This window comes from Rattus rattus, chromosome 12 (genome assembly GCF_011064425.1).
Source record: "Rattus rattus isolate New Zealand chromosome 12, Rrattus_CSIRO_v1, whole genome shotgun sequence".
In the NCBI taxonomy this organism is placed as follows: domain Eukaryota; kingdom Metazoa; phylum Chordata; class Mammalia; order Rodentia; family Muridae; genus Rattus; species Rattus rattus.
In genome coordinates, this window is record NC_046165.1 from 62,861,451 (window position 1) to 62,887,143 (window position 25,693).

The 25,693-nt window shown below is 40.4% G+C and overlaps 1 protein-coding gene across 2 annotated transcripts; it reads left to right on the top strand.

Moving 5' to 3' along the window:
- The first annotated feature begins 257 nt into the window (after positions 1 to 257).
- Positions 258 to 25,140, top strand: Spryd7 (SPRY domain containing 7). Of its 2 annotated transcripts, XM_032917727.1 has the most exons (5): positions 258 to 647; positions 7,165 to 7,281; positions 13,299 to 13,465; positions 18,830 to 18,932; positions 23,818 to 25,140. In XM_032917727.1, the coding sequence occupies exons 1-5, from the start codon at positions 542 to 544 to the stop codon at positions 23,913 to 23,915; spliced, it is 591 nt and encodes a 196-aa protein (XP_032773618.1). In that variant the 5' UTR covers positions 258 to 541; the 3' UTR covers positions 23,916 to 25,140. The 2 variants fall into 2 exon arrangements, with proteins under 2 accessions (XP_032773618.1, XP_032773619.1); XM_032917728.1 differs by lacking the exon at positions 18,830 to 18,932 and having other exon boundaries at positions 23,818 to 23,919.
- The last annotated feature ends 553 nt before the right edge of the window (positions 25,141 to 25,693 follow it).

Genomic DNA, 25,693 nt, shown 5'->3' on the forward strand with positions numbered 1-25,693 from the left:
AGAGCTGGAGTTCCAGACCCTAGGGAGCACAGAGGTCAGATCTCAAAAACAACAGAATCAGCCTCAGGGAACTGGGAGGCTCTCAGAGGTGCCACTCACCTGCCAGCGTCAGAGCCAAGAGGATGACGCCGCAGTACGCCTGCGCACGCCGCCACGCCCACCCCAAGTCAGTCAGGGCACTAGCCACGCCTACTTCCAGAAACCCCGAACACCCCCCCCTCTCTCTCTCCAACCCCGCCCTCTTCCATCCGTCAGGCCACTGGCCACGCCCTCTTCCAGTCAGTCAGGCCGAGGGCCTTGCTCAGCCCTCTACACCGCCACGCCCACCCGCCACACCCTCTTTTAGTCCGGCTGGCCGCTGGTCCCGCCCACCTCCCGACACTGCCCCGCCCCACCGGGCGGTCCTCGCTTCTTCGCCGAGGGCCCTCGCCTCAGCCTACGCTTCGCCTCCCGGCCCGGGAGTCTCTGTGCGGGCTGCGAAGCTCCCGCGACCCAGAAGCACTCGGGCGCGGGCGGAGCGGCGGGGCTGTGTAGCTGCGCCATGGCCGCGTCGGCGTGGTGCTGCCTGCGCTGCTGCAGGGACGGCGGAACTGGCCACATTCCTCTCAAGGAGATGCCCGCCGTACAGTTGGACACGCAGCACATGGGTAAGGGCCTCCCGACTGGACCCAACGGCCCGCTGAGGGCCGAGGGAAATGGGGCGGGGACCACGTGACCACGCAGTCCCCTGTGGCCTCCCTGGCCTCGGCTCTCGGGCTTGGGCTGTGCCTGCGTCGGAGGGCTCTCCCAGTGAGGAGTCAGGTGTTCCCAGGTGAGGAAAGCGGGGGCGCCCGCCATCAGTGCCCCGGTGTCGAGTGTCACCCGGTGTTTGCTGAATCCTATCTTCAGCACTATCAAATATAGGCTGTAGCTTGTTCTGGGGGAGTAATTTCCCCCTCACTTCCTGAAGCCCAAACAAGGCGGGTTGCAGAAGCCTGGAGTAGTATACCTCAGGTCGTAATATGCCACTTCCACTAATATCTCCATTGCTGGACTCCTTAGTCACTGTTGGGAGCGCTGTAATTTTATCTGACTGTCGCCATCGGGTCAAGCGATTGCAAAATGGAACAGTGCTCCTTCCCATTCCTGTTTTTCCCAGTTCCCAATGGCTTAATAATTAATTTAATAATAATTTCTCATCCAACATTCACCCCCTCTGCAGCATCTTTTCCCACATACTATTAGTTCAGTTTTTAGATCCCCCAGCCCCATATAGTTCAAAGCTTCTGGAATATTGTCCAGGCAGATTTCCTAGAATAATTATTTCAGTTAGTACTGTCTTTTTGAGGATTATTTCAATAAACTAATGCAATTTTTTATTTCCTCAAATACCTCATTGTCTAAAAGACTGTGTATTTAAGTAAAACAAGCATTCTTATTATTTACAACAAAAGTCTTTTCTGCCCAGATAATCTACAAGTCTGGAAACATTGCCCATTATGTTTTCTATTGCAGTACTATATACAGTCATTGTTTACTATCGTGCCAACACAAATTTACAGTCTCTAGTGTAGTACAGAATCTCAGTACTAAATACCTTTAAGCTCTTTCTTATCCATCACTGTAGACAGTGGATGTTCAGATCTTGTACTTTCTCTCAGGAAACATTTCTATTTAATTTGCTCACTCGTTGAATGAATATGACTTTCAGGTGACAAGATACTATATTAATGGCTGGAATAAGAGTAGAGACTGAGGGGTTGGGGATTTAGCTCAGTGGTAGAGCGCTTGCCTAGCAAGCGCAAGGCCCTGGGTTCGGTCCCCAGCTCCGAAAAAAAAAAAGGAAAAAAAAAAAAAAAAAAAAAGAGTAGAGACTGTAGTGGACGTTTGAGCCCCCGCTGTGCTGTCTATTCGGTAGAACATTCCTTATTCCTGGCCTTTGTCTTCTTTCAGGAAGAACTAAGTGATCCATTTATCATTGCATTTTCCCTTTCTCCTGTGCTAACCAGCACCCTCAGGTGCTGAGGGAAGAACAGTGATACATCTCCCAGTTTCTTCCCTTCCATGGAACGTTTCTCTTAGCCTGTTTTACAATAAATTGAAATTATCCTCAAACACAGTAAAGCTTGATGTGAGAATCACAATAAAAAGAAGTGAGGTGTTAAGTAGAAGAATGATTCAAATATGGATTGTTCTTAAGTTGAAAATATGGAAAACTTACTGCTTGTGTTATGTAACCTAAAGGATATATTTGGTCTTTTTTGTTTGTTTAATACTAGTTTCATTTTGGTTTATTTTGTTGGTTTCTTAGTTGTTGTTTTGTTTTTAAAGGGGGATAGTTTTTATAATACTCAAGTTGTCTCCAATTCCTGGCCCCAAGCCACCCTGACACTTCAGCCTTCCACAGGACTACAGGTGTGTACCACCATGTCCAACTTGCTTTTTCACTTTCTTTCCTTAAAAAAAAGAAAAGAAAAGAAAATATACATTTCATATCTAAACAATGATGCTGCATTACTTAAAACCATTTTGAAGCTTTTAAAATATTTTTTTGATTCGTATAATTGTAAATTGGTCTTTTAGGAGCAAATAACTTCCAAGGTAGCTATTATGAAAGGAATGGTTCTCATCCTGGTTGTGTTTTGCTACTGTTATCTATTTATTTTTGGCAACTTGATACATGCTAGAGTTACCTGGCAAGAAGGCCCTCAGCTGAGAAAAATGCCTTCATCCATATTGCCTGTAGGCAAGTTCGTAGAGCTTTTTATGTTGTTGTTTTTGTTTGTTTGGTTTTTGGTGTTTGTTTGTTTGTTTGTTTGTTTGGCTAATGATTGTTGTGGATGGGCCCAGCCCATGGCAGGTTGTCCTAAGCTGCATAAGCAGGTTAAGCAAATCAGGAGCAGCAGGCCAGTAAGCAGAGTTCCTCCATGGCCTCTGCTTCAGTTCCTGCCTCTAGATTCCTGCCTTAAGGATCTGCCTGTTTTCCTTCTATGTAGATTGTGATGTGGAATTGGAAGTGAAAGAAACCCTTTCCCTGAGTTGCTTTGGTCTTAGTGTTTTATCATAGCAATAGAAATTTAACTAAGACACTATTCATTTGGAAATTTCTAATGTTAACACACATTCTATGGCTGTGTTTATAAAATGGTCTATCTATACTCAAATCTGATTGGACTTTTCTTTTTTTTTTTTTTTTCCTTCGGAGCTGGGGACCGAACCCAGGGCCTTGCGCTTGCTAGGCAAGCGCTCTACCACTGAGCTAAATCCCCAACCCCTTGATTGGACTTTTCAAAGTAGTACCAGTTATTAATAAAGCTATCTGAGCTACTTAGGTCCAAATACAGAATATCATTGTACTGGTTAAAGAGAGGTAAGCTTGAAGTTACTCTCTCCTAATTCACAAACACCCTTGAATGATCTTTGGGATATTCACCTTTCTGCATTAACTGTCTCAGTGAGGAAATACATCAAAGTAAGAATGAATGATGTGCTTAGAGTTGTTTCTGAAGTTCCAACGCACCAAACAGCCTAGCTGTTTTGAAAATCTTTTCATATTTCCATTAACCTTATGTCATAGGATGAGATGAAAAGCAGTAAATTATTATAGAGGCAGGGTGTGTTTGGAAGACCAGTTCAGAAGAAATGAATACCCTTTTAATTTCAAGTACTAAAATTACAACTCAGAATGTTTACATAATGGAGGAATTTTCTTTTTAAAGTTTCATTTATTTTATGTGAGTACACTGTAGCTGTCTTCAGACACATCAGAAGAGGGCATCAGATCCCATTACAGATGGTTCTGAGCCACCATGTAGTAGCTTGGAATTGAGCTCAGGACCTCTGAAAGAGCAGTCAGTGCTCTTAACCATTGAGCCATCTCTCCAGCCCGATGGAGGAATTTTATTTTTGTGACACAGGATACAAAGCAGCACTGGCTTTAGGAAAAGACAGTGCTGCCAGAGATGAGCTTTATGTTCCTTTGGGTTTTGGTGTAATTATTGTTAAATCTCCTGCCTTCTACTTCTTACTCCAGAAGGCTAGTTGCCATGGTCATTTGCAGCAGCTCCCTACTTCTTTTCCTTTCCTTTTTTTTTTTTTTTTTTTTTTTTTTTTTTTACAGGGGGGGGGGGTGGGGGGAGGAAAGAGAGACTAGATTTCTCTGTGTAATAGCCCTGGCTGTCCTGGAACTCTCTTTGTAGACCAGGCTGTCCTCAAACTTACAGAGATCCACCTGCCTCTGTCTCCCAAGCACTGGGATTAAAGGCATGTGCCACCATCCCAGCTACTTTTTCTTATACTATCCAACAAAAACAAAAGTCTCTTCAGTTCTCTGCAGAAGTCCTGACACTTTCCCTGATTATTAGTTTGCTAGGTCACATAATTGCTCCTGATTTAATCAATGTGACCCCAAAATGTGAAGTGTACTTACTGACTTAACCCACATCAAATGCTGAAGCCTAATACCGAGTCCTCAGAATTGTTGGATTTCAAGAGGGAAGTCTGTCCTTAAAAGGAAAGCCCATGCTACTTGTTTGCTACAAAGTACGTTAGCACAGCTTATGTATTCATTTCCATGTTAGTTACTAAGTACCTGTTAGAAGCCAAGCATTGTGCTGTCTGACATCAAGGAAGATGCCCTATATTCAAAACTACTAGAGTTATTTGTCAGATGGAAACAAATCACTTATAAAATTTGTTGTAATAATTTAGTGGTTTTGTTTTCATTTTAAAATTGCATTTTATTGGGTTGGAGAGATGGCTTAGTGGTTAAGAGCACCAACTAACTACTCTTCCAGGGGTCCTGAGATCAAATCCCAGCAACCACATGGTGGTTCACAACCCTCTGTAAATGAGATCTGATTCCCTGTTCTGGTGTGTCTGAGGACAGCTACAGTGTACTCATGTATATAATAAATAAACGAATCTTTAAAAATTGCATTTTATTAATGTATTTGTCTATTGCCTATATGTGTGTGTTTAGGAACAGATGTGGAGCTAGAGGATTACTTGTACTTGTGTTTCTGCTGCTTCAGCATATCCTATTGGTATGGTCTACCATAGTCAGCAGAGGTTAACTTTCAACAAGTGGTTCTCCCCTTCTAACATATAGAAGGTTGTTTGACTTGGTGACAAATGCCTGAGACTGCTGAGTCATCTCTCCAGCTCAGAAATTTTGTGTGTGCGTGCACATGCACGCACTCTCTTGCTTGCATGCACACATGGAGGTCAGAGGACTACTTATTACCATGTGTGTTCCAGGGATCAAACTCAAGTCTTCTGAAGCTTTTTGGCAGGCACCAGCTCTTAACATTTTTAATTAAACAACACATAAAAAAAATGCATTTACCTTGACAGTGTATGGTCTTAAAACAACCAGTTTAGAATGCTTTGTTTAGGTAGGAACTCAGACTTTTATTACTACTGTCAAGTTTTATGTGGCCCTTCTGGAGAAGTGCCACCTAGTCCTAATATTTGTATCTGTTTGGCTTATGGTTTTATTGCCAGGGAGGAGATAATAATGACCATAGACTTTGGAAGTCACATGTATTCGTGTTAAAAGATTTTTCTTACGTATAAGAATTGTGCTTATGTGTATATACTTACATGTTATTCATGGGTTGGGATTTGGCTCAGTGGTAGGCGCTTGCCTAGGAAAGCGCAAAGGCCTGGGTTAGGTCCCCAACTCGGAAAAAAAAAAAAAAAAAGGTATTCATGATCTCTGATGTGCTTGCTTTTCAACACCAAAATTCAGAAGCAAAGTACTAATAGGTTCATATTTCAAAAGCAGTATTTTTCTTGCTGTCATCTATGAAGTTGTTTGAGATGAAAGTAAACTTTTCTATAAAAATAAAGTGTTTAATGATGTTAAGATCTTAATGATAGTGGGGCATTGTGGCACATACCTATAATCCCATTCAGGAGAGTGAGAAAGAAAAATCGAAAGTTTGAGACTAGTACGGGCAGTACAGAGGGCCCTTGTCTCACGACTAATAGACTTGCTCACAGTTTTGCCATGTGACTAGTAGTTCTCTTAGTGAACATGTTTTTCTAAGTTTTTCTGTGTCAGCCATTTCAACATGGCAGCTGTTCCTCCCATCATTGAGGTACTCCTCTACTCTTACTTGACCACTCCAGTGTGTGCCGTAGTTAGTATAAGACTGTTGCTAATGGCTTCTATTTAGTAGATACTCAGCTGTCTTCTAATAGATTGTCTTAAGTCATTCGATTAGAATTGAAAATTGTACCAGTATACTAAGCTTTTAAAGTTTCTATGGCCTGTGTTAAATGAAAATTGTTAGATTATCTACTCTGTTTATTGGTTAAAAATAAAATGAGTTAGTCTACTACCTTATTTTTTAATATTTTATTTATGTTGTATGTGCATTTATGGGGGCATGTATGTGCTATGGCTTCCATGTCAAGTCAGGGAACAACTTCTGGGAGTCAGTTCACCATGTAGGGTCCTGATCAATCTCGGGTGGTCATTAGGCTTGGTGCAAGTACCTGTTCCATCCAGATAAACATTTCACTGACCCCTTGACAAATAATTTAAATACTCAGCATAGTTTAGTTTATTTGAAACAACTTAATTGTAAAAGACTTGTTACAAATGAATATTATGTACAAGCAATCTCTTAAAAAGTAGAAAATAGGGGTTGGGGATTTAGCTCAGTGGTAGAGCACTTGCCTAGCAAGCGCAAGCCCCTGGGTTCAGTCCCCAGCTCCGGGAAAAAAAAAAAAAGGTAGAAAATAAAGTATTTAAAATAATCTATCAATATTTCCTGACTTTGAAAAGACTAATAATGTTCCTGGTTTGTTGTTACAGTTGTTGTTGACTAAATTAGTGAATGGGCCTGGGGCACTGGCTTAGTGAATAAGTACTTGCTGTGTGATGACTCATGTTTGGGTTCCCTGGTACACACACAAACATGCTGTACATTTCTGTAACTAGGCACTGATGGGACAAAAAAAGATCTCAGGGGCTCTCTGGGCAGCTAGTCTAACCAGTCAGTGCCCTCCAGGTTCCAGCTGAGAAAATAAGGTGGGAAGCTATGAAGCTTGAAGACACCTGATACAGACCTCTGATAACCACACCTGTGTACTTGCTCTCCCTACCCCCATCTCTTACACATACACACCTAGTACACAAATTAACTGTGATTGTGGTATTTGTGTTTTGTTTAGGAACAGATGTTGTCATTGTGAAAAACGGAAGAAGAATCTGTGGCACTGGAGGTTGTTTAGCTAGCGCACCCTTACATCAGAACAAAAGCTACTTTGAGTTCAAAATCCAGTCTACCGGTTAGTATAATTGTACTTAACTGTTAAATGTCAGTGATTTGAATATTAACAATTTTGAATATGAAAAAATTTTTAGGAGATGGTTAAGAAAAGTCCTAAACTCTGTATACAGGGCCCAGTCTTCCACTCTTGTGATTCAAATTAAATCAGTTTGCTAAATTAGGTTTCGTTTTCTCTTCTATGGAATAGGAACTTTAGGAGCTGCACTTTCTGCAGTAGGAGTTGCATGTATGACAGTGTTTTATGACAGGACATGCTGAGCAGATGTTCTAGAGCCACCCTATGTGTTAAACCTATAAAGCATGTTGACTCTTGCTTTATTTCATGTTAGGATAAAGAGTAATCTTTTGATTTGAACTTTCCCCTTAACTTTTTCTTAAAGATTTAATTATTTATTTTAAGTACACTGTAGCTGTCTTCAGACACACGAGAAACATGCATTGGATCCCATTATAGAAGGTTGTGAGTCACCATATGGTTGCTGGGAACTGAACTCAAGACCTTTGGAAGAGCAGTCAGTGCTCTTAACTGCTGAGCCATCTCTCCAGCCCTTCTCCTTAACTCTTTTACCAAGTTACCCTAGTTTGTTTTCTGAAGCAATCATCAGATACAGACTTCTGTAGCAAATCTGAGGTGTGCACTTATGCTAGTTGCTGTAAGAAAGTAATGTCAGTACTTGGGAGTCAGAGCGTGGCAGATCTCTGTAAACTTATGACCGCCCGAGCTGCCCACCGAGTTCTATACACATACAGTGAGCCATCACTGTGAGATGGCGAGTGCTTCCCAGCCATAGTGAGGCACGAAATCTTGGGAGAACACTGGTGTTGCAAAGTTCCCAACTTCGCAAGAGCCAGGAAACAGTAATGACACAGAAGAGTCTGGGGACAAGATATACTCTGCAGAGGTGCAAAGGCGTGCTCCCAGTAACTTCCTTCCTTCTAAACAAGTCCCAGTTCCTATTTTTATACCACCTTCTAATAATACCATTGTACTATGACTACACAAGGGACAAACCCACTGATGAAAGTAGAACCCTCATGGTGCAGTCACTCTGTGTGACTAATCCATCAGCAGGGATCCACATGGCCCTTTAGGAGGGACACTTCACATCCAAACCATAAGACTTTTCTTTTGCAATTGTAGGGAGTTTCTTGAATTATATGGCAAATCTGTATGACTACTAGGATCATAACTTATAGCAGTATTATATATGGTCAGATATGTACAGTTTGTTTTGTTTTTAATAAAAGCTGTATTATAAAGAGACCCCTGGTGAAATCTTCGTGAATGATGTAACTACAGGGTAAAAAGAATATTATAAAGAGAATCCCACTCTTTGGACAATACAGTACTTCTGGAGCTGGTTCCCTATAGTAGTTTATACTGGTTTTCTTAAGTGAATGGCATAAGGCCAACTCTGGCCACTGTGTTGTTGTAAGTTACTTCACTGGCTGTAGACTGGTCCAGTTACTGTTGTCTCCCCAATATATACTTGCTTCTTAAAAGAATTCAGTCAATTCTGAAAAAGTATTAGCAACATGGAAATTCAAACCTCCTTCCATGTATAGTATTTCTTTTGATTTTAATAAAAACTAGAAAGCTAGCACCTTGAGAAAAGGTTCAAGACTTCAGATATTTTATTTGACTGGGCAAGAGAATGTCTGCTTCTAGAGATATAATCTGGTAAGAGCACTTACTAGCATGTGAGAGGTACTGGATTTAGATCCCCAGCATTAAGAAAATTATTTTATGGGGCTGGAGAGATGGCTCAGCCAAGTTAAGAGCACCGACTGCTCTTCCAGAGGTCCTGAGTTCAATTCCCAGCAACCACATGGTGGCTCACAACCATCTGTAAAGAGATCCGATGCCCTCTTCTGGTGTGTCTGAAGACAGCTACAGTGTACTTATATATAATAAATGAATAAATCTTTAAAAAAAAAAAAAGAAAATTATTTTATATCTTATTCATGTTCATGTTTGTATTATAGTTTATAAGATATTATTACTTGTCACTCATTGTAAATATAATAGAGCTGAGAGAGAGAGACATACACATACACACACACACACACACACACACACACACACACACACACACACACAGAGAGATACACATTAAAAGAATGTTCCTGGGGTTGGGGATTTAGCTCAGTGGTAGAGCGCTTGCCTAGGAAGCGCAAGGCCCTGGGTTCGGTCCCCAGCTCCGGAAAAAAAGAACCAAAAAAAAAAAAAAGAATGTTCCTAAGGGACATTGCCCCATTGTAAATTTACAAATGCATTTGCGATTATACGAGGAATAGTTAGGCATATTCATGAACTTATTGTTTCGTGTGGTCATGAGATATTATTTGTGTCAAGTTGACAAGGGGTTGATTGTAATTCCTGGTTGTCAACTTGACTATGTCTGGATTGAACTATAATCCAGAATTGAAAGGCTCACCTGTGATCCTGATCTTGAGACTGGGAGCTACAAGTTTCTGACCTGGATCTTGGCATGGAGATCTTGAGGCATAGTGGCTATGAACCCCGAGAAACTAAGGCAAGAAGATCCCTGAATTCAAGGTTAGCCTGGGACAAAATAAGTCCCAGATCTAGTGGTGGTACACACCTTTAATCCAGAAGACAAAGCCAAACACATCTCTGAGTGCAAGGCCAGCCTTGGACAAAGCAGGTTCTAAGTGAAGAAAAGCTAAATCCTGGCATGGTGGTAAACACCTTTAATTCCAGCATTACAGGAGACAGAGCCATGCAGATCTCAGAGTTCAAGGTTGATCTACAGAGCAAGTTCCAGGAAAACCAAACTTAGGCAGTGAGGGAGTTGGAAAACAGAAACCTGGTAATAGAATAGGAGGAGTGGGGGGCATGTTCTAGCCCCAGCAGGGAGTAGAACTCTGCAGCTTCATCCACATGGCTCTGGCTTTAGAGAGAATAATAGAAGACTCTACTGGGACAATTGATGCTGGTTAGCTGGAGCTAAGAAGTTAGCTGTGATTAAGGAGAGATCAGCATCACTGAGGTGAAATCTTCTGGGATGTGTTTTCTGAGAGCACAAAGAAGCTGTGTTCCAGAGATAGTCAAGGTTGTACCTAATGCTGCAGCTGGACTTGTTGTAAGAGTCACCCAGGTGGTACTGGTTTTGAAGGCATTAAGGGTCATGAAGAGCAGCTGAGGCTGGGCACTGTGAGAGGCCATGGAAGGCCATGGTGAAGGTACAACCTCAGTTGTAGTTGATGGCCCAGGACTGAAGGGGTCATGCAAAGAAGTGGAGTTTAAGGCTTGACACCATGAAGAGAGTCTATGAGAAGCTATTGGTGAAGCCTAGCTGCAGAGGAAGACCTCAGAGTATTGGAGATGCCAGTACCATGAATGACCACCAAGAACAGCAGCAGCAGTGGAGTGGATCAACCAGAGCCTACAGTGCTACAGAGGGCAGAGCCAGAAAAGTGACACCAGCCCTTTGGAGGAGCTCAGAAGATCATGTGTGGATTCCAGACATTGGAACAAGAAGCGTGAAGTTGAGTTGACTCGGAGACCCCAAGATGTTAATTAGATGAGGTATACCTGCCAAGGACAGCTGCTAACAGGGGGTGGAAACAGTCCAGGAGAAAGAAGTTTCAGTCAATGAAGATGAAAAAGGATTTGGAGATCTGAAGACCACTTTGACATCAGACATGGAGATGCAGAGTTTGGAGTTTGCCCAGCTGGTTTCCTGTCTTGCTTTGGAGATTACAGTTAAATAATTGGATGAATCTCAGAAGAGACCTTGAACTTTTAACATTGTTAAGACTGCTATAGACTATGGGGACTTTAGAAGGTGGACTAAATGTATTTTTTATTATGCTATGTTTAGGTATGGGCCCCATAGACTCATATATTTGAACAAGCCTATGGGGGCAAGGGAGTGGAATGTGATGGTTTGTATAAACTTGGCCCAGGGAATGGCACTATTTGGAACTGTGGCCTTGTTCAAAGAAGGTGTGTCACTGTGAGGCTTTAAGACCCTACTTATAGCTGCCTATAAGTCTGTGTTCTGCTAGCAGCCTTCAAATGAAGATGTAGAACTCTTAGATCCTCCTGCATCTCGACTGCCTGGATGCTTCCATGTTCTTGCCTTGATGATAGTGGACTGAACCTCTGAATTTATAAGCTAGCCCCAATTAAGTGTTGTCCTTATAAGAGTTGCCTTGGTCATGGTGTCTGTTCACAGCAGTAAAAACCCTAACTAAGAAAGGTATCACCTTGAGTAAAGGTCCAAGACTTCAGGTATTTTATTTGAGCAAGAGAATGTCTGCTTCTAGAGATATAATCTGGTAAGAACACTTATTAGCATGTGAGAGGTACTGGATTTAGATCCCCAGCATTAAGAAAATTATTTTGGGCTGGAGAGATGGCTCAGCAGTTAAGAGTACTAACTGCTCTTCCAGAGGTCCTGAGTTCAAATCCCAGCAACCACATGGTGGCTTACAACCATCTATAATGAGATCTGATGCCCTCTTCTGGTGTGTCTGAAAACAGCTACAGTGTACTTATATATAATAAATAAATCTTTAAAAAAGAAAATTATTTTTTATCTTATTCATGTTCAACTTTTGTATTATTATTCATAAGACATTGTTACTCATTGTAAATATAATAGAGTTGAGATAGATAGATAGATAGATAGATAGATAGATAGATAGATAGACAGACAGACAGATAGACAGACAGACAGAGAGTATGTTTTGCTGTGAATCAAGCCCAAGGCCAAGACTTCCACAAAGCTGTACTCACATCCTTAGCCCTAAAAACAAAAATCAAACAAAGAAACTTTAAGAGAAAATAGTAATGGTACTAGCTAGTGGCTTTTAAATATCCAGTGTATGCTTTACTCATTCATTTAAAAACATTCTTAACCTATCCTAAGTGCTGAGTTTGGGTAGTCCCATATCTTTTTCTTACCTCATGTCTTAGTTATTGTTCTATTGCTGTGAAGAGACATCATGACCAAGGCAACTTTAAAAGTAGGTATTTAATCAGGGACTTGCTTACAGTTTCAGAGGGTAATCATCATGGAGGGGAGCATGGTGGCAGGCAAATAGGCATGGTGCTGGAGCAGTACTTGAAAGCTTACATCTTATCCACAGGAAGGAGGAAGAGAGAGAGAGAAAGGGAAAGGGAGAGAGAGAGAGAGAGAGAGAGAGAGAGAGAGAGAGAGAGAGAGAGAGAGAATGAGAGAGAATATGCATGCTTGGTGTGGGGTGTGGGCTTTTGAAACCTCAAAACATCTTCAGTGACATACCTCCTCCAACAAGGTCACAGGCCAGGTCTCTTAATCCTTCCTAAACAGTCCACCAATTACAGACCAAGCATTCAAATATATCAGCCTATCGGGGCCATTCTCATTCAAACCACCACACCTTATAAGTACTATTAGACCCAACACATGAAGAAACAGAGAAGTTAAGTACTTTGTCCAAGATAACAAAATTGATTGTTTAAACCCCAGCAATACAACTCTTGCCTCCCAGTTTATCTATAGAAAACGTAGTATACATTGCAGCTTACTTCACAAACTTTGTTACTATTGTATGTGTATAAAATTCTGGTGGGGGTGTGAAAATCAGAGTTCAGCCTTATATAATTGGTGGCTCTGTCCTCTTTCCACTTTGACTTGGGTTCTGAGGTTCAAACTCAGGTTTTCAGGCTTGTCTCTTTATCTGTTGAGGTATCTGACTGGCCCTGTAACCTACCTTTGCAAAAGTCGATTTTATAAACAAAAGCAAGCAACAATGGTATATACCCTTAGTCCCAGCTCTAAGGGGACCCAGGCAGGCAGATCTCTGAATTGAAGGCCAACCTGGTCTATGTATATGGTGAGTTCCAAGTCCAAGCTAGCCAGAGCTACATAGTGAAACATGATTGGAAAAGGAAGGAAGGAAGACAGGCAAAATAAAAACAGTTGATATTCCCTTTTAAAATAAATCTTTTATATTTGTGTTCTTTAGATTTATGATTTATTTAAACTGTTGTATTTTTAGGAATCTGGGGTATAGGTGTTGCAACTCAGAAAGTTAACTTGAACCAGATTCCTCTTGGCCGTGACATGCATAGCCTGGTGATGAGAAATGATGGAGCCCTGTACCACAACAACGAAGAGAAAAACAGACTGCCAGCAAACAGCCTTCCTCAGGAGGGAGATGTAGTGGTGAGTCTCCTGAGAGAGTTGCTGTCGTTGTAAATGATTAAACTTGAGCTGTTTTGAGTAGACATGGTTTTGTGACTTTTATTCCAAAGCCCTGGGATTGGTTCTAATGAGTGGGATTGGTTCTAATGAGTGGGATTGGTTCTAATGAGCTGGTACCATTTCCGAGAGAATGCTTGCTCAATACTGCGGCCTCACTTCACTGCTCTGGAATTTCTTGCAGACCAGAACATGAGGATGACTGATCCTGTGCAAGACCATCTTTAGGTTGACTGCTAAACAATATACTACTGTCACAGAGAAGCCTTCTGATCATATTAGAGAATATTAGGTTTTTTTGAGGCCAGAGAGCTCTCAAAATATTTCACATTTATTAATTTAGAACATATTAGAAGTTATAGCAAGTGGTGCTCTTTGTTAAATCCAATCTTATTAAATGCCTCTACTTTCAGAACCCGTCAAAGAATTGGGCTTAAAACTCCCCAGGGTTAGAACATAGCATGGTGACACATGCTTTTAATCCCAGCACTGTGGAGGCAGGGGCATCTCTATGAGTTTGAGGGCAACCTAGTCTATGTAGTGAGTTCCAGACCAATCAGGTACATAGTGAAACCTTGTTCAAAAAAAAAAAATCTCAAAGCTTGCTTATAAAAGATATTTTTTTCAGTTTTGGTTATTGCTGGTCCTGGTAGTTTTAGTATGTTCCAGAACAGCCTGTGCTGTATAGCAAGATCCCATTTAAAAGAGAACAAAAAGGTCAGTTGCTAAAGAAAAAGAGACAAAAGGCATAAACTATTGTAAAATCTGCTTTGCTTTTTTTTTTAAGTAGTTGTATGCTGGTTAGTTTTTGGTTGTTTTGTCAACTTGACACAAGCTTGGGTCATCTGGGAAGAAGAACTCTCAATTGAGAAAATATTTCTGTTAGATCACTCTGTAGACTAGTCTGTGGGGACATTTTTTTTTTTTTTTTTTTTTTTTTTTTTTTTTTTTGAACTGGGGACCGAACCTAGGGCCTTGCACTTCCTAGGCAAGCGCCTACCACTGAGCTAAATCCCCAACCCCGGGGACATTTTCTTGATTAGTGATTAGTATGTAAGGGTCCAACCCACTGTGGATGGCGGTACCCCAGCACAAGTGGTCCTGGTCATAATAAAATACAAGCTGAGTGAGTCTTGGAGAATAAGTCCATTAGCAGCACGCCTGCATGCCTCTGCTCCAGTTCCTGCCTCAAGGCTCCTGCCCTGAATCCCTGCCCTGGCTTTCCTTTATGGATGAAGTGTAAGCTGTGAGATGAAATAAACCCTTTCCTCCTCAAGTTGCTTTTGGTCATGGTGTTTATCAGAGCAATAAAAAGCAAACTAAGACTACTTGATTTTTTTATATTAGGTCATTGCCAGATATCTATAATAAGGCGCATCCTCATATAAATAATTTCTTGGGCAGGGTCTCACTATAGAGCCCTAACAGGCCTGAAACTCACTGTGTAGAACAGACTAACCTAGAAATCACAAAGGTCCACCTGCCTCTGCCTTCTGAGTACTGGCATCAGAGAAGTGTGCCACGGTGCCCAGCTAACTGACTAGTTCTTAAAAGAGAATTTTGGGGTTGGGGATTTAGCTCAGCGTAGAGCGCTTGCCTCAGCTTGTTAACAAGGCCCTGGGTTCGGTTCCCCAGCTCCAAAAAAAAAAAAAAAAAAAAAAAAAAAAAAAAAAAAAGAGAATTTTGCTGCCATGTTGAGGCTACCAACCTATTTATAACAAAAGATGAAATTGAAACAGATATTTCCTTCATTGCATACTGAACATGCATATTTTTCCTTGCTGTCCCATCTCATTCATTGAGATGACTGATACCACTAGTTGACAAATCTAAGAATGCCACTTTTAGTCTGTCAACATTATTAAATTAGATGTTTATGTTTTTATGCCCATTCTGGTAGTTTAAAAAAAAAAAAGACCCAAAATGTTACGTGTAAGGAGAATCAAGAAAGCTGACCATATCATTTTCCTGATCTGGACGCTTGCTGATAAGCTTTTCAAAGCTGTCATCAGTGGCAGCAGGAGGAGCTGCCTAGGAGACAGGAAACCATTGTTGTATTTTATGGTGTGCTGTGGCAGACTCAGGGTTTTTACATCATATAAAAGGCAGGCTAGGCTGGAACACTACTTGAACTGAACTTGGCTGGGGGAGGTGGGGATTGTTATACCCTGCCAAACGTTTTTAGTTCTGTTTTCCTGATAGATGCCCTATCTATAACTTACCTTGCAGTGGATCACGGTGCCACTGGTGGTGGAGGGAGCCTGGACTCCACCTATAAAGAGGACCGCATTCTTTTTATGTAATTAAGTTTTGATTTTTTAAAAATGAAAACAGACCTCTTTACTAAAAATGTAAAAAGTGCATTGTTAGTGCTTTTAAACTAAAATGAAACAGAAGCCATCACTCAAGTCATTGTTTAAGCTAGGGTTCATGGGTCACACATGTAATCACAGCTCTGGAGAGGCAGAAATAAGAGGATCACCTCAAATTCAAGGCCAGCCTGAGCTCTATATACTGAGTTCCAGCCCTGCCAGGGCTATTGGGTGAGACTATGCCTCATATCAATCACTCAATGTTTGTTTGTTTGTTTTTTGAGAACAGGCCTTATGTAGCCCAGGCTGGCCACAGACTAAGTAGCTATATGTGATGACCTTTAGCTTCTGGGGTTCTGCCTTTCCTCAAGGCCTAGACTTACAGACATACTACCACATCCAGTTCCAGTGGTGCTGGGGACCAAGATCAGAGCTTTGGGCATGCTGGAAAGAACTCCTTCTTTTTTTTTTTTTTCCTTCGAGCTGGGGACCAACCCAGGACCTTGCATTTGCATAGGCAAGCGCCTACCACTGAGCTAAATCCCCAACCCCGAAAGCACTCTTTTCTTTTTCTTTCTTTTTTTTTTTTTTTCTTTTTCTTTTTTTCGGAGCTGGGGACCGAACCCAGGGCCTTGCGCCTGCTAGGCAAGCGTTCTACCCCTGAGCTAAATCCCCAACCCCGAAAGCACTCTTTCAACTGAGCTACAGTCCCAGTCCCCAAGCCATCATCCTACTCTAGCTTTGCTAAAACCTGAGAAACCCTTTATAGCCCTTACACATTGACTCTCCAGAACCTTTGCTGAGAAGGGGAGTTGAGCCTAGGAAATGCTTATGAACTCCTAGAAAGCATCTGAGTTTGTCCATTGCTATAGTTGGCCTACATCCAGTTATTCAGAGACCATAAAAGCAGTCTACTACTCATTGATTTCTCTGTGGTTGTTTGTGCTTTATCATCTGGAAGAGCTCTCTGACTTCTGTTTATTCTTTCTCTTATTGATTGATTGATTGATTGATTGATTATAAGTATACTGTAGCTGTTTTCAGACACACCAGAAGAAGGCATCAGATCTCATTACAGATGGTTGTGAACCACCATGTGGTTGCTGGGAATTGAACTCAGGACCTCTGGAAGAGCAGTCAGTGCTCTTAACTGCTGAGCCATCTCTCCAGCCCTATTCTTTTTAAGAATGATTTCTTATTGTGCTGTGTCTCACATATACTAGGCTGCCTCCCCAGGTCATCGTGTTTCTAGTCTTCATTCTTCAGGAGAAAGACCTGGTTTTGCACTAGTTATTAACTGCAGGTTGAATATGCCTTATCTGAAATGTTTGGGATGAGCAAAGTTTCCAACCCCAGGGTTTTGTTTGATGTTAGAGTTTTTATATATATACAGTAAAATTTCTTGATGCAATAGGACCCAAGGAAGGGTAAGCATGGAGACAATTTGCACTATAATATTTTTGTGGGTGTTTTTCTTGCCTGTATATGCACATGTACATGCCTAGTACCTGTAGAGGCCAGGAGGAGGCTTTAGATTCCTGGTCTTAGAGTTAGAGCTGTGATGAGGGAGCTAGGAACCAAACCCAGTCCTGTGCAAGAGCAGCCAGCGTGACTGTGAGCATCTCTGCAGCGTAAGACTTTTAGAGCTTTATTTGCATTGTACTATGGGATACCTTCATGTCACGTGGAACTGGTGGCCATCAGAGGACACAGCATAGATCCTTTACTATTTGAGACCAGGATCAGATTCAGGCTTTGTGGCAAGCACATTTCCCTTGCTGAGCCATTTTGCTGGCCCAGTTTTGTACAGAACTTGTAGTGCACCTTTATTTTGACTGTGACTCATCATACAGGACCAGTTTTAGAACTTTCTATGTGGGGTATAATAGTGTAGTCTGAGTGTTCAGAAAGTTTCAGGTTTTGGAGCATTTCATATTTTCAACCATGGATCCTAACCTGTACTGTACAAAATTTTAAAGAAAAGTAGAATATGACATGATGAGTAAAAGTGTTCTGAAGAGAACCTTATGGTTTAAATCTCAGTTCTGCTACTTTCTAGCTCTACAACCTTTCCGTGCTCCTGCTGCCTCATCTGTGAAGTGAATGTAGCCGTCTTGTGGCATTAAATGACTGTGAAATGCCTAAAATAACGCTTCATGGTGCGGGCGGTCTCAAGTGACTAAGCACTGTAGTAATATGACTGATGTCACTTTCTAGCTGTCACTAGTGTATACACCAATACATTTTTATTCCTTTTTTAATTTTAGTTCTTTAAACTATTCTTTTTAACTAGGTATTCACCATTATTCAGATTAAATTATAGATAATAGTTTTACTTGAGACAAGGGTAAAAAGAGAAATGTATGATTTCTTAGAACTGACTTGTCTACAGATAACTTGTTCTTCCAGAGACCTGAGTTCAGTTCCTGGTACCCATAGTGATGGCTTACAACTGCCTAGAACTCCAGCCCCAGGAAATTCAACACCCTTTTCTGGCCTCCTTGGATACCTGCCTGCATGTGAGCATATTCATAACCAGACACAAAAATAATAAAAAATATTTCTAAGTTTAGAAATAGGTAAAGTATTTTTTAAAATAATAAATACCATATATCAGTTCATCTCTTCATAACAGTTCACCCTAATGGGGAACAGTTTTCCCCATTAGCTAAAAGTCTAGAGAAAGACCAGTATTTTTTATGAGTTTAAAAGAGTCCTCATAACATATTTACTCTTACTACTTAAAAAATAAAATCCAGGTTATCCAAATATAATACTATAATTTAAACTCTTATCTTTGCTTTCCCTCTAATTGGAATTTTACATTATTACATTATTAATACCCACAACCCCACTAGTAATGTTAAAGTAGACTGCCAGATTGTCAGCTGCAGTGAGAGGCCCTGTGACCCCACGCCTTGTCTCTGTGAGCGTGCTTCTCAGTCAGGGCTTTAGGCTATTGGAGTTTCTGTGCAAGCTATATTTTTATCCTTAACAGTTTCTCTTTCCTTCCTAGGGTATAACATATGACCATGTAGAATTAAATGTATATTTGAATGGGAAAAACATGCATTGTCCAGCATCAGGTATACGAGGGACCGTGTATCCAGTTGTGTATGGTAAGCGCCAATGCTGCTCTTCTTTCTGTTAGCAGGTTCATGTCGACTGTCGTTTGTCATTAGGTTAACTTCGTGGTTATCATTCAGAGGTCTGAAGGAGTCGGTCATAAGAACATCATGTAGAATGTACCCAGACCATTGCATTATCTCTGCAGAATTAAGGATAATATCTATTCCCTACATATTAAAAAAGTTTTCTGAATATATAATGATTATAATTAAATATCTTATCATGGTCCCTTTGATCATATCATTTTTTGTTTTTGTTTTTTAAATTTCTGTGATCTCTGTTTGCCGGAGTATGTGCCTATGTCCACATGTGTGCCTGGTGCTAGAGGACACAGAAGAACTAGAGTTACAGTTGGTCGTGAGCTGCCCTTTGGGTGCTGGAAACTGAACCCTGCTTCTTTGGAAGAGCAGCCAGTGCTTTTAACCAAGCCGTCTTTCCAGTCCCTTCCTTGTCTACACACGGAGTTTTATGTTCTCTAGAAAGTCCAAAATTTCCCACTGAATTTACAATTTTTTTTTTTACTAATTATTAGTAAAGATTAGTTGACTAGGAGATGAAGTTGTAACAAATATTTGAAACTAGGGAATTTTATGTGAATTGAGCATGTATTGCCTTTATAAAATTACCTACACATTGTCACACTTCTGAGAGAGATTTTGACTTAGAATAGTTTCAGATCAACAGTTTTGTTTTGATAGCCATGATGTATTAGTGCTATCGTTTCTGTATAGTTGGTCCCTAAGATCAGGCAGTATAGATGGCTCGTGATTCCTTTAATTTTTTTTATTATTATTATTAACTTGTATATTTCTTATTTACATTTCGAGTGTTATTCCCTTTCCCGGTTTCCGGGCCAACATCCCCCTAACCCCTCCCCCTCCCCATCCTCCCCCCATTGCCGCCCTCCCCCCAACAATCACGTTCACTGGGGGTTCAGTCTTAGCAGGACCAAGGGCTTCCTTTAATTTTTTATTATAGGAAATTTCAAGCTTTCTCAGAAGTAAAGAGAAAGCCTTCATGTACTTGTCACCCACTGCATTGTCCATTTGGAGCCGTCCAAGTTGCATCAAACCCAACACTTCCTTTTTCCCTCCTTCTTGGATTATTTTGAGACATATGTTAGACATATTGTTTTGTTAATATATATTTACATTTAGCTCTAAAAACAAGCTCTTAAGCCAGAAATGGTGGCACACACCTTTAATCTCAGGATTTGGGAGGCAGAGGCAGATGGAGATGCATAGGGAAACCCTGTCTCAAAAAAAACAAAACAAAACAAAAAAACCCAACAAAAAATCACTTTTCTTTGTCCTTTGAGAAACACTAACTGTGGGGTTGGGGATTTAGCTCAGTGGTAGAGCACTTGCCTAGCAAGCGCAAGGCCCTGGGGTCGGTCCCCAGCTCCAGAAAAAAAAAAAAAAGAAAAGAAAAACACTAACTGTAATGCTTTTATCATTCTGCTCTGCTCTTAGTACATAGCTTGCCAACTTCAGATCAATAAACTGTCTTTTCTGCCTGTGGTTTACTAGGTCTAAAATATTATCTTGATTATGTAACGTAGATTTGGGTTATAATAAAGCTATTACTAACCTTCTATGGGCTAGCGTGAGGGGTGTGGTCATGGGGACAAACACTAAATAATGACCGAAGCTAACAGCTTCTCTTTAGCTGTGCTTCAGTCATCTCCTTTTCTCCTAACAACTCATTTTCAGTGATTTTTACCTTTTATATCTTTGTGTGTGCTGTTCTTTTTATTTGATAAGTTCATATATATGTATAGTCATGTTGGTCATTTCTACTTCCCATTACCCTGTCATCCCCGCCCTGAGCCAGTTTCATCTACATAGTTTCAGAACAGCTATGACTGCATGGATAGATCCTGTTTCAAAAAAACAGAAACAAAAAAGTGTTTTTAAATTGAATATTGAATATAGTATTCTAACATACTGAGTAAGCGTAAAAGAAATTCTTTTCTTTACTTAAAAAATGTAAATATTGGGGGTTGGGAATTTAGCTCAATGGTAGAGCACTTGCTAAGCGCAAGGCCCTGGGTTCGGTCCCCAGCTTCCAAAAAAAAAAAAAAAAATGTAAATATAGCTTAATATTCTAAGCAACATAGCCTGAGAAATTAAAGATCAGAGGAATAGCTACATTAATACAAGTGAGTGTATGGAATAAAATTATTATAAAACACTTCCTGGGACTGGAAAGTTGGTTCCGCCACTAAGAGTACTTGCCGTTCTCACAGAGAACACAGGTTGTGTTTCTAGCACTTATATTGGGTGACTCACAACTGTCTGTACTGCACCAGCGGGAGGGATCTGGTGCCCTCTTCTGGACTCCACAGGCATCTGTATTCATGTGGGCAAACAACTGCAGACATGTACACACAATTTGAAATAACAAAGTCTTTCAAACATAAAGTACAAATTATGTAAAACATAAAATGAAACAAATTATATGTAACAAAATATATATTTTCTTTAATTTGATGAATAGGTTTGGTTAAACTAGATATTTTAATAGTCTGCTATTTAAAATAAAAACAGAATTAATTCCCTCTGCCCTGCATCTTGTTTCATCCTTAATCCTAGGACAGTCTATTTTCACTCTCTCTATTTTTTGTTTGTTTTGTTTTTGTTTTTCAAGACAGAGTTTCTCTGCTTAGCCCTGGCTGTCCTAGATCTCACTCTGTAGACCATGCTAGCCTCAAACTCAGAGATACACTTGCTGCTCTGCCTCCAGAGAGCTGGGACTGAAGGTGTACACCACTGCTCCCTGGCTCACTGTCTACTCTTTTTTTTTTTTTTTTAAAGATGTATTTATTATATTTACGTGAGTACACTGTAGCTGTTCAGACACACCACACCAGAAGAGGGCATCAGATCTCATTACAGATGGTTGTGAGCCACCATGTGGTTGCTGGGAATTGAACTCAGTACCTTCGGAAGAACAGTCAGTGCTCTTAACCTCTGAGCATCTCTCCAGCCCTCACTGTCTACTCTTAAATGCAACCTATAGAGAGACAGTGCTATACAGCAGAGCCAACACTCAACTAATGTAAGCTGACAGTGATTTCTGACATTCTTCTTTTTCTCTGCAATGGTATTATTTTATTTTGTGATAAGCATGGTCAAGGTAATGAACATATTTATTGCTTCAGCGTTTCCTCCTGCTCTTGATAATCTTGATTTGGACCTCTCCAAGTTCTTACCAGGCAGCTGGGTCTGTTTTTGCTTACTTCGATTAGCCTGCATTTCTTAAGTATTATGTATATAGGTTCAGACAGTTAATACTCCTTTTCTGGGTTGTAGCATATGTCAGTATTTCTTTTTTATTGCTGTAGTGAAAGCTCATTGTGTGCCTGTATTAGAATTGTTTATCCCAGTATCAGTGAGTAGGTATAGACTTATATGTGATATTTGATCATTATATGTAAAAAAACTGCAGTAAGCATGAGTGTGTTTATTTGTATGACTGTATCCTGTCATTTCTCTTTAGTAGCATTCTCATTACAAACCTTGTAGAAACTAACTAGAGTAGGTTGCCTGGCTTACAGCAGTGCGCCAGTATCAATTTCCTGACTTGGATACTGCACTTAGAGATTACCACTGGGACAAGCTGGCGAAGGGCACAGTATACTCACTCACTCACTGGTATATTTTTGAACTTTCTGCAAATCAATAGTTTTTTCAAAATAGAACATTTTGGGTTTTTTTTGTTGTTTTAGGTTTTTTTTTTTTTTTTTTTTAGATTTATTTATTTTATGTTGTGAGTACACCATCACTCTCTTCAGACACACCAGAAGAGGGCATCAGATCCCATTACAGATGGTTGTGAGCCACCATGTGGTTGCTGGGAATTGAACTCGGGACCTCTGGAAGAGCAGTCAGTGCTCTTAACCGCTGAGCCATCTCTCCAGCCCCGAACATTTTGGTTTTTAAAATTATTTATAACTGAGAGATCATCATTATCATTTTATTTAAGAGATAGCATCTTACCACATTTCTTCAGATGGTTTTAACCTTCTGAGCTAAGGATTTCCTCCTGCCTCAGCCCTCTATGTAGTTGAGACACCAGATATACATCTCCATATGTGGCTTGGGATCATTATTAATGATGTTTTGATAACTTCCTTTGTATGTTTTAGACAGATTTTGTTATAAAGATTTTGCAACCCAAGGCAAACAGATTTGCTGCCAACTATGAGAGCTAAGTTAAATCCTTAAGGTCCACAAGGTGCAAGGAGAGAACTGACTCCTGAAAGTTACCCTCTAAATTCTGAGTATGCGACATGTAATGAACCCAGGAGTACACACACACACACATACACAGACACACACAGACACACACACACACACACACATACACACACACACACACACACACTAAATGTAACAGATTTTGTAGCCCAAATGGCAGATGTGTTTACTCTTATTGCTAATTAATACGACATTAAGGGCTGGAGAGATGGCTCAGGGTTTAAGAGCACTGACTGCTGCCCTTATAGAAGGAAGGCCTGAGTTCAATTTCCAGCTCATGTGGCCCCTCACAACCATCTGTACCTCTAGTTCAAGGAGACCCAGTGCCCTTTTCTAGCCTCCTCAGGCACCAGGCATGCACAGTAGTACACAGACATGTAAGCACAATACCCATGAACACAAAATAATAAAACTAAAAGCCATAAAGTATTATGTTAGGAAAGTAGTTTCTATTTAAATTGGTTTTTTTTTGGTGCTGGAACCCCAGGAACTAGCAATTGCTAAGCCTGTGCTCTGTCACTAGGTTACATCCCCGCCTGAAAGCCGTTGTTTCATAATTATGTGTGCATTTAAATATTCTTCTAATCTAATTTCTTTCTTTTCTCCCTTCTAGTTGACGACAGTGCAATTTTGGATTGCCAGTTCAGTGAATTTTATCATACTCCTCCACCTGGTTTTGAAAAAATACTATTTGAGCAGCAGATCTTCTGAATGAGTTTGTTTTCAAAACTTAGACTTCTGCACCATCACACAGTGCTTACCACTTGATAAAGCTCTCCTTGATCTAGAGACAAGAACACATGCTTCTTATTATTGTCTAAGGAACCCATATATCCATTATACCATACTGAGGTTTGATTTAAAAGATCTAGGCAATTTATTTAATCTTATTTAAACAAATAAACCATGGGTTTGATTAACAGTATTACGTGGTAACATGTATATAAATATTTAAAGGGAATTTTTCTTATAAAAAGTATTTGTTTGACAGTGATGTGTAATTGAGTGATTTTTTTTTTTTTTTGTCATCCTGAACTTGAGTCACCATGGCCTGTAATCCAATAATTTTGTGTCTCCTTGTCCTCTTTGATAAAATGAAATGGCAGAAATTTACATACCTGGCAGCTTAGTTTTGCTGATACATTCTTTCTGTTCATGGACTACTTTTCTTAAAACTGAAAGTGCTTCTTCTGCTGTGTTGTTTCCCTGCTTTCTGTTGCCTTTTGAAAACTGAAAAAGTTATCAGACTGTCTGTTGAAGACCATCAAGATGCGAAAGTGGTGATTGCACGCAGTGCCTGGCCAACATCTGCAGGAGTTAGGATGCTTTAATATAAATAAGCCAATAAGCACACGCCTTCCCACTTGGAGACAAGGTCAGGTAGATTTCTGTGAGTTTGAGGCTAGCCTAGTCTATATGGTGAGTATTCTAAGTACCAGGACAACCAGGGCTGTGTAGGGAGAGCCTGTCAAAAAAAAAAATCTAATTGATTGTTTGCTATAAGGAATAATAAAGATGTATTAAGGAATATTCAGTATTGTATTTTAAAACATTCTTCCTGTTTTGTTAATTATATGGTAATAATTATAGAAATTTTGAAATAAGTGAGTCCTGATGATTCTGAGCCTTTGATCTTGAGTCTCTTAGTTAGCAGCCTGACTAAGCTAATCATATCTTCAAACAGTCACATTCTTTTCTCAAATAAGCAGTCAGGATGCATCACAACAAGTTGTATGGCATGTAGGGCAAGGAAAACATGACGCTAGAGTTTGGAGAACAGTTACCCAGTGTCCTTCTGTCCTCTGCCGAGTTTTCAGAGTTCACCTTATACGAAGGGTAATTGTACTGCTCTGCTGAGAGCCTGTGACTCGTCGACGGTGTGTAAAATGCTCTAATTATCAGACACTTAATAAACATAGCCACCTTTGTTGTGAAACAGTGGTTCTCGTGGTGTCTTAGACCAGCAGGATCACTGGGAAACTCGTTAGAGTAGGGGGCGTTTTGGACCCAGCCCAGACTTCTGCAGCAGATACTTAGCAGAGACATTTAGAACCTGTGCATACTAGATTTGAAAGGAATTGCATGATGTAAAATGTCTTGGGACTTAAGGCAGGCTGGTTTTAATCCCAGAAGCTATGGATACTTGTTATTTAGAGGACAAACATTTGGTAATATGCTTTGCAAATATATTTACATAAACCCACATTTTACCTCTGAAGATATATATAGAATTCAAACTATACATGTTATTTCTTCATTTTCATCTGACTTTCTGTTTTAGTAATTTTGACTCACAACATGTTAAACTGGTATGGTGGCACAAGACAGTAACCCAGCACTGGAGAGATCAGGGAAGAAGGCTCACAAATTTAAGGCCAGACTAGACTATGTACTGTGGTGCTCCTTCTCTCAATATACAGAGGAGGGTGGGTGGGTAGAGCTATGTGGAAAAGGGAAGTCTCTAATTTCAGTATACTTCTTTCAGTAGT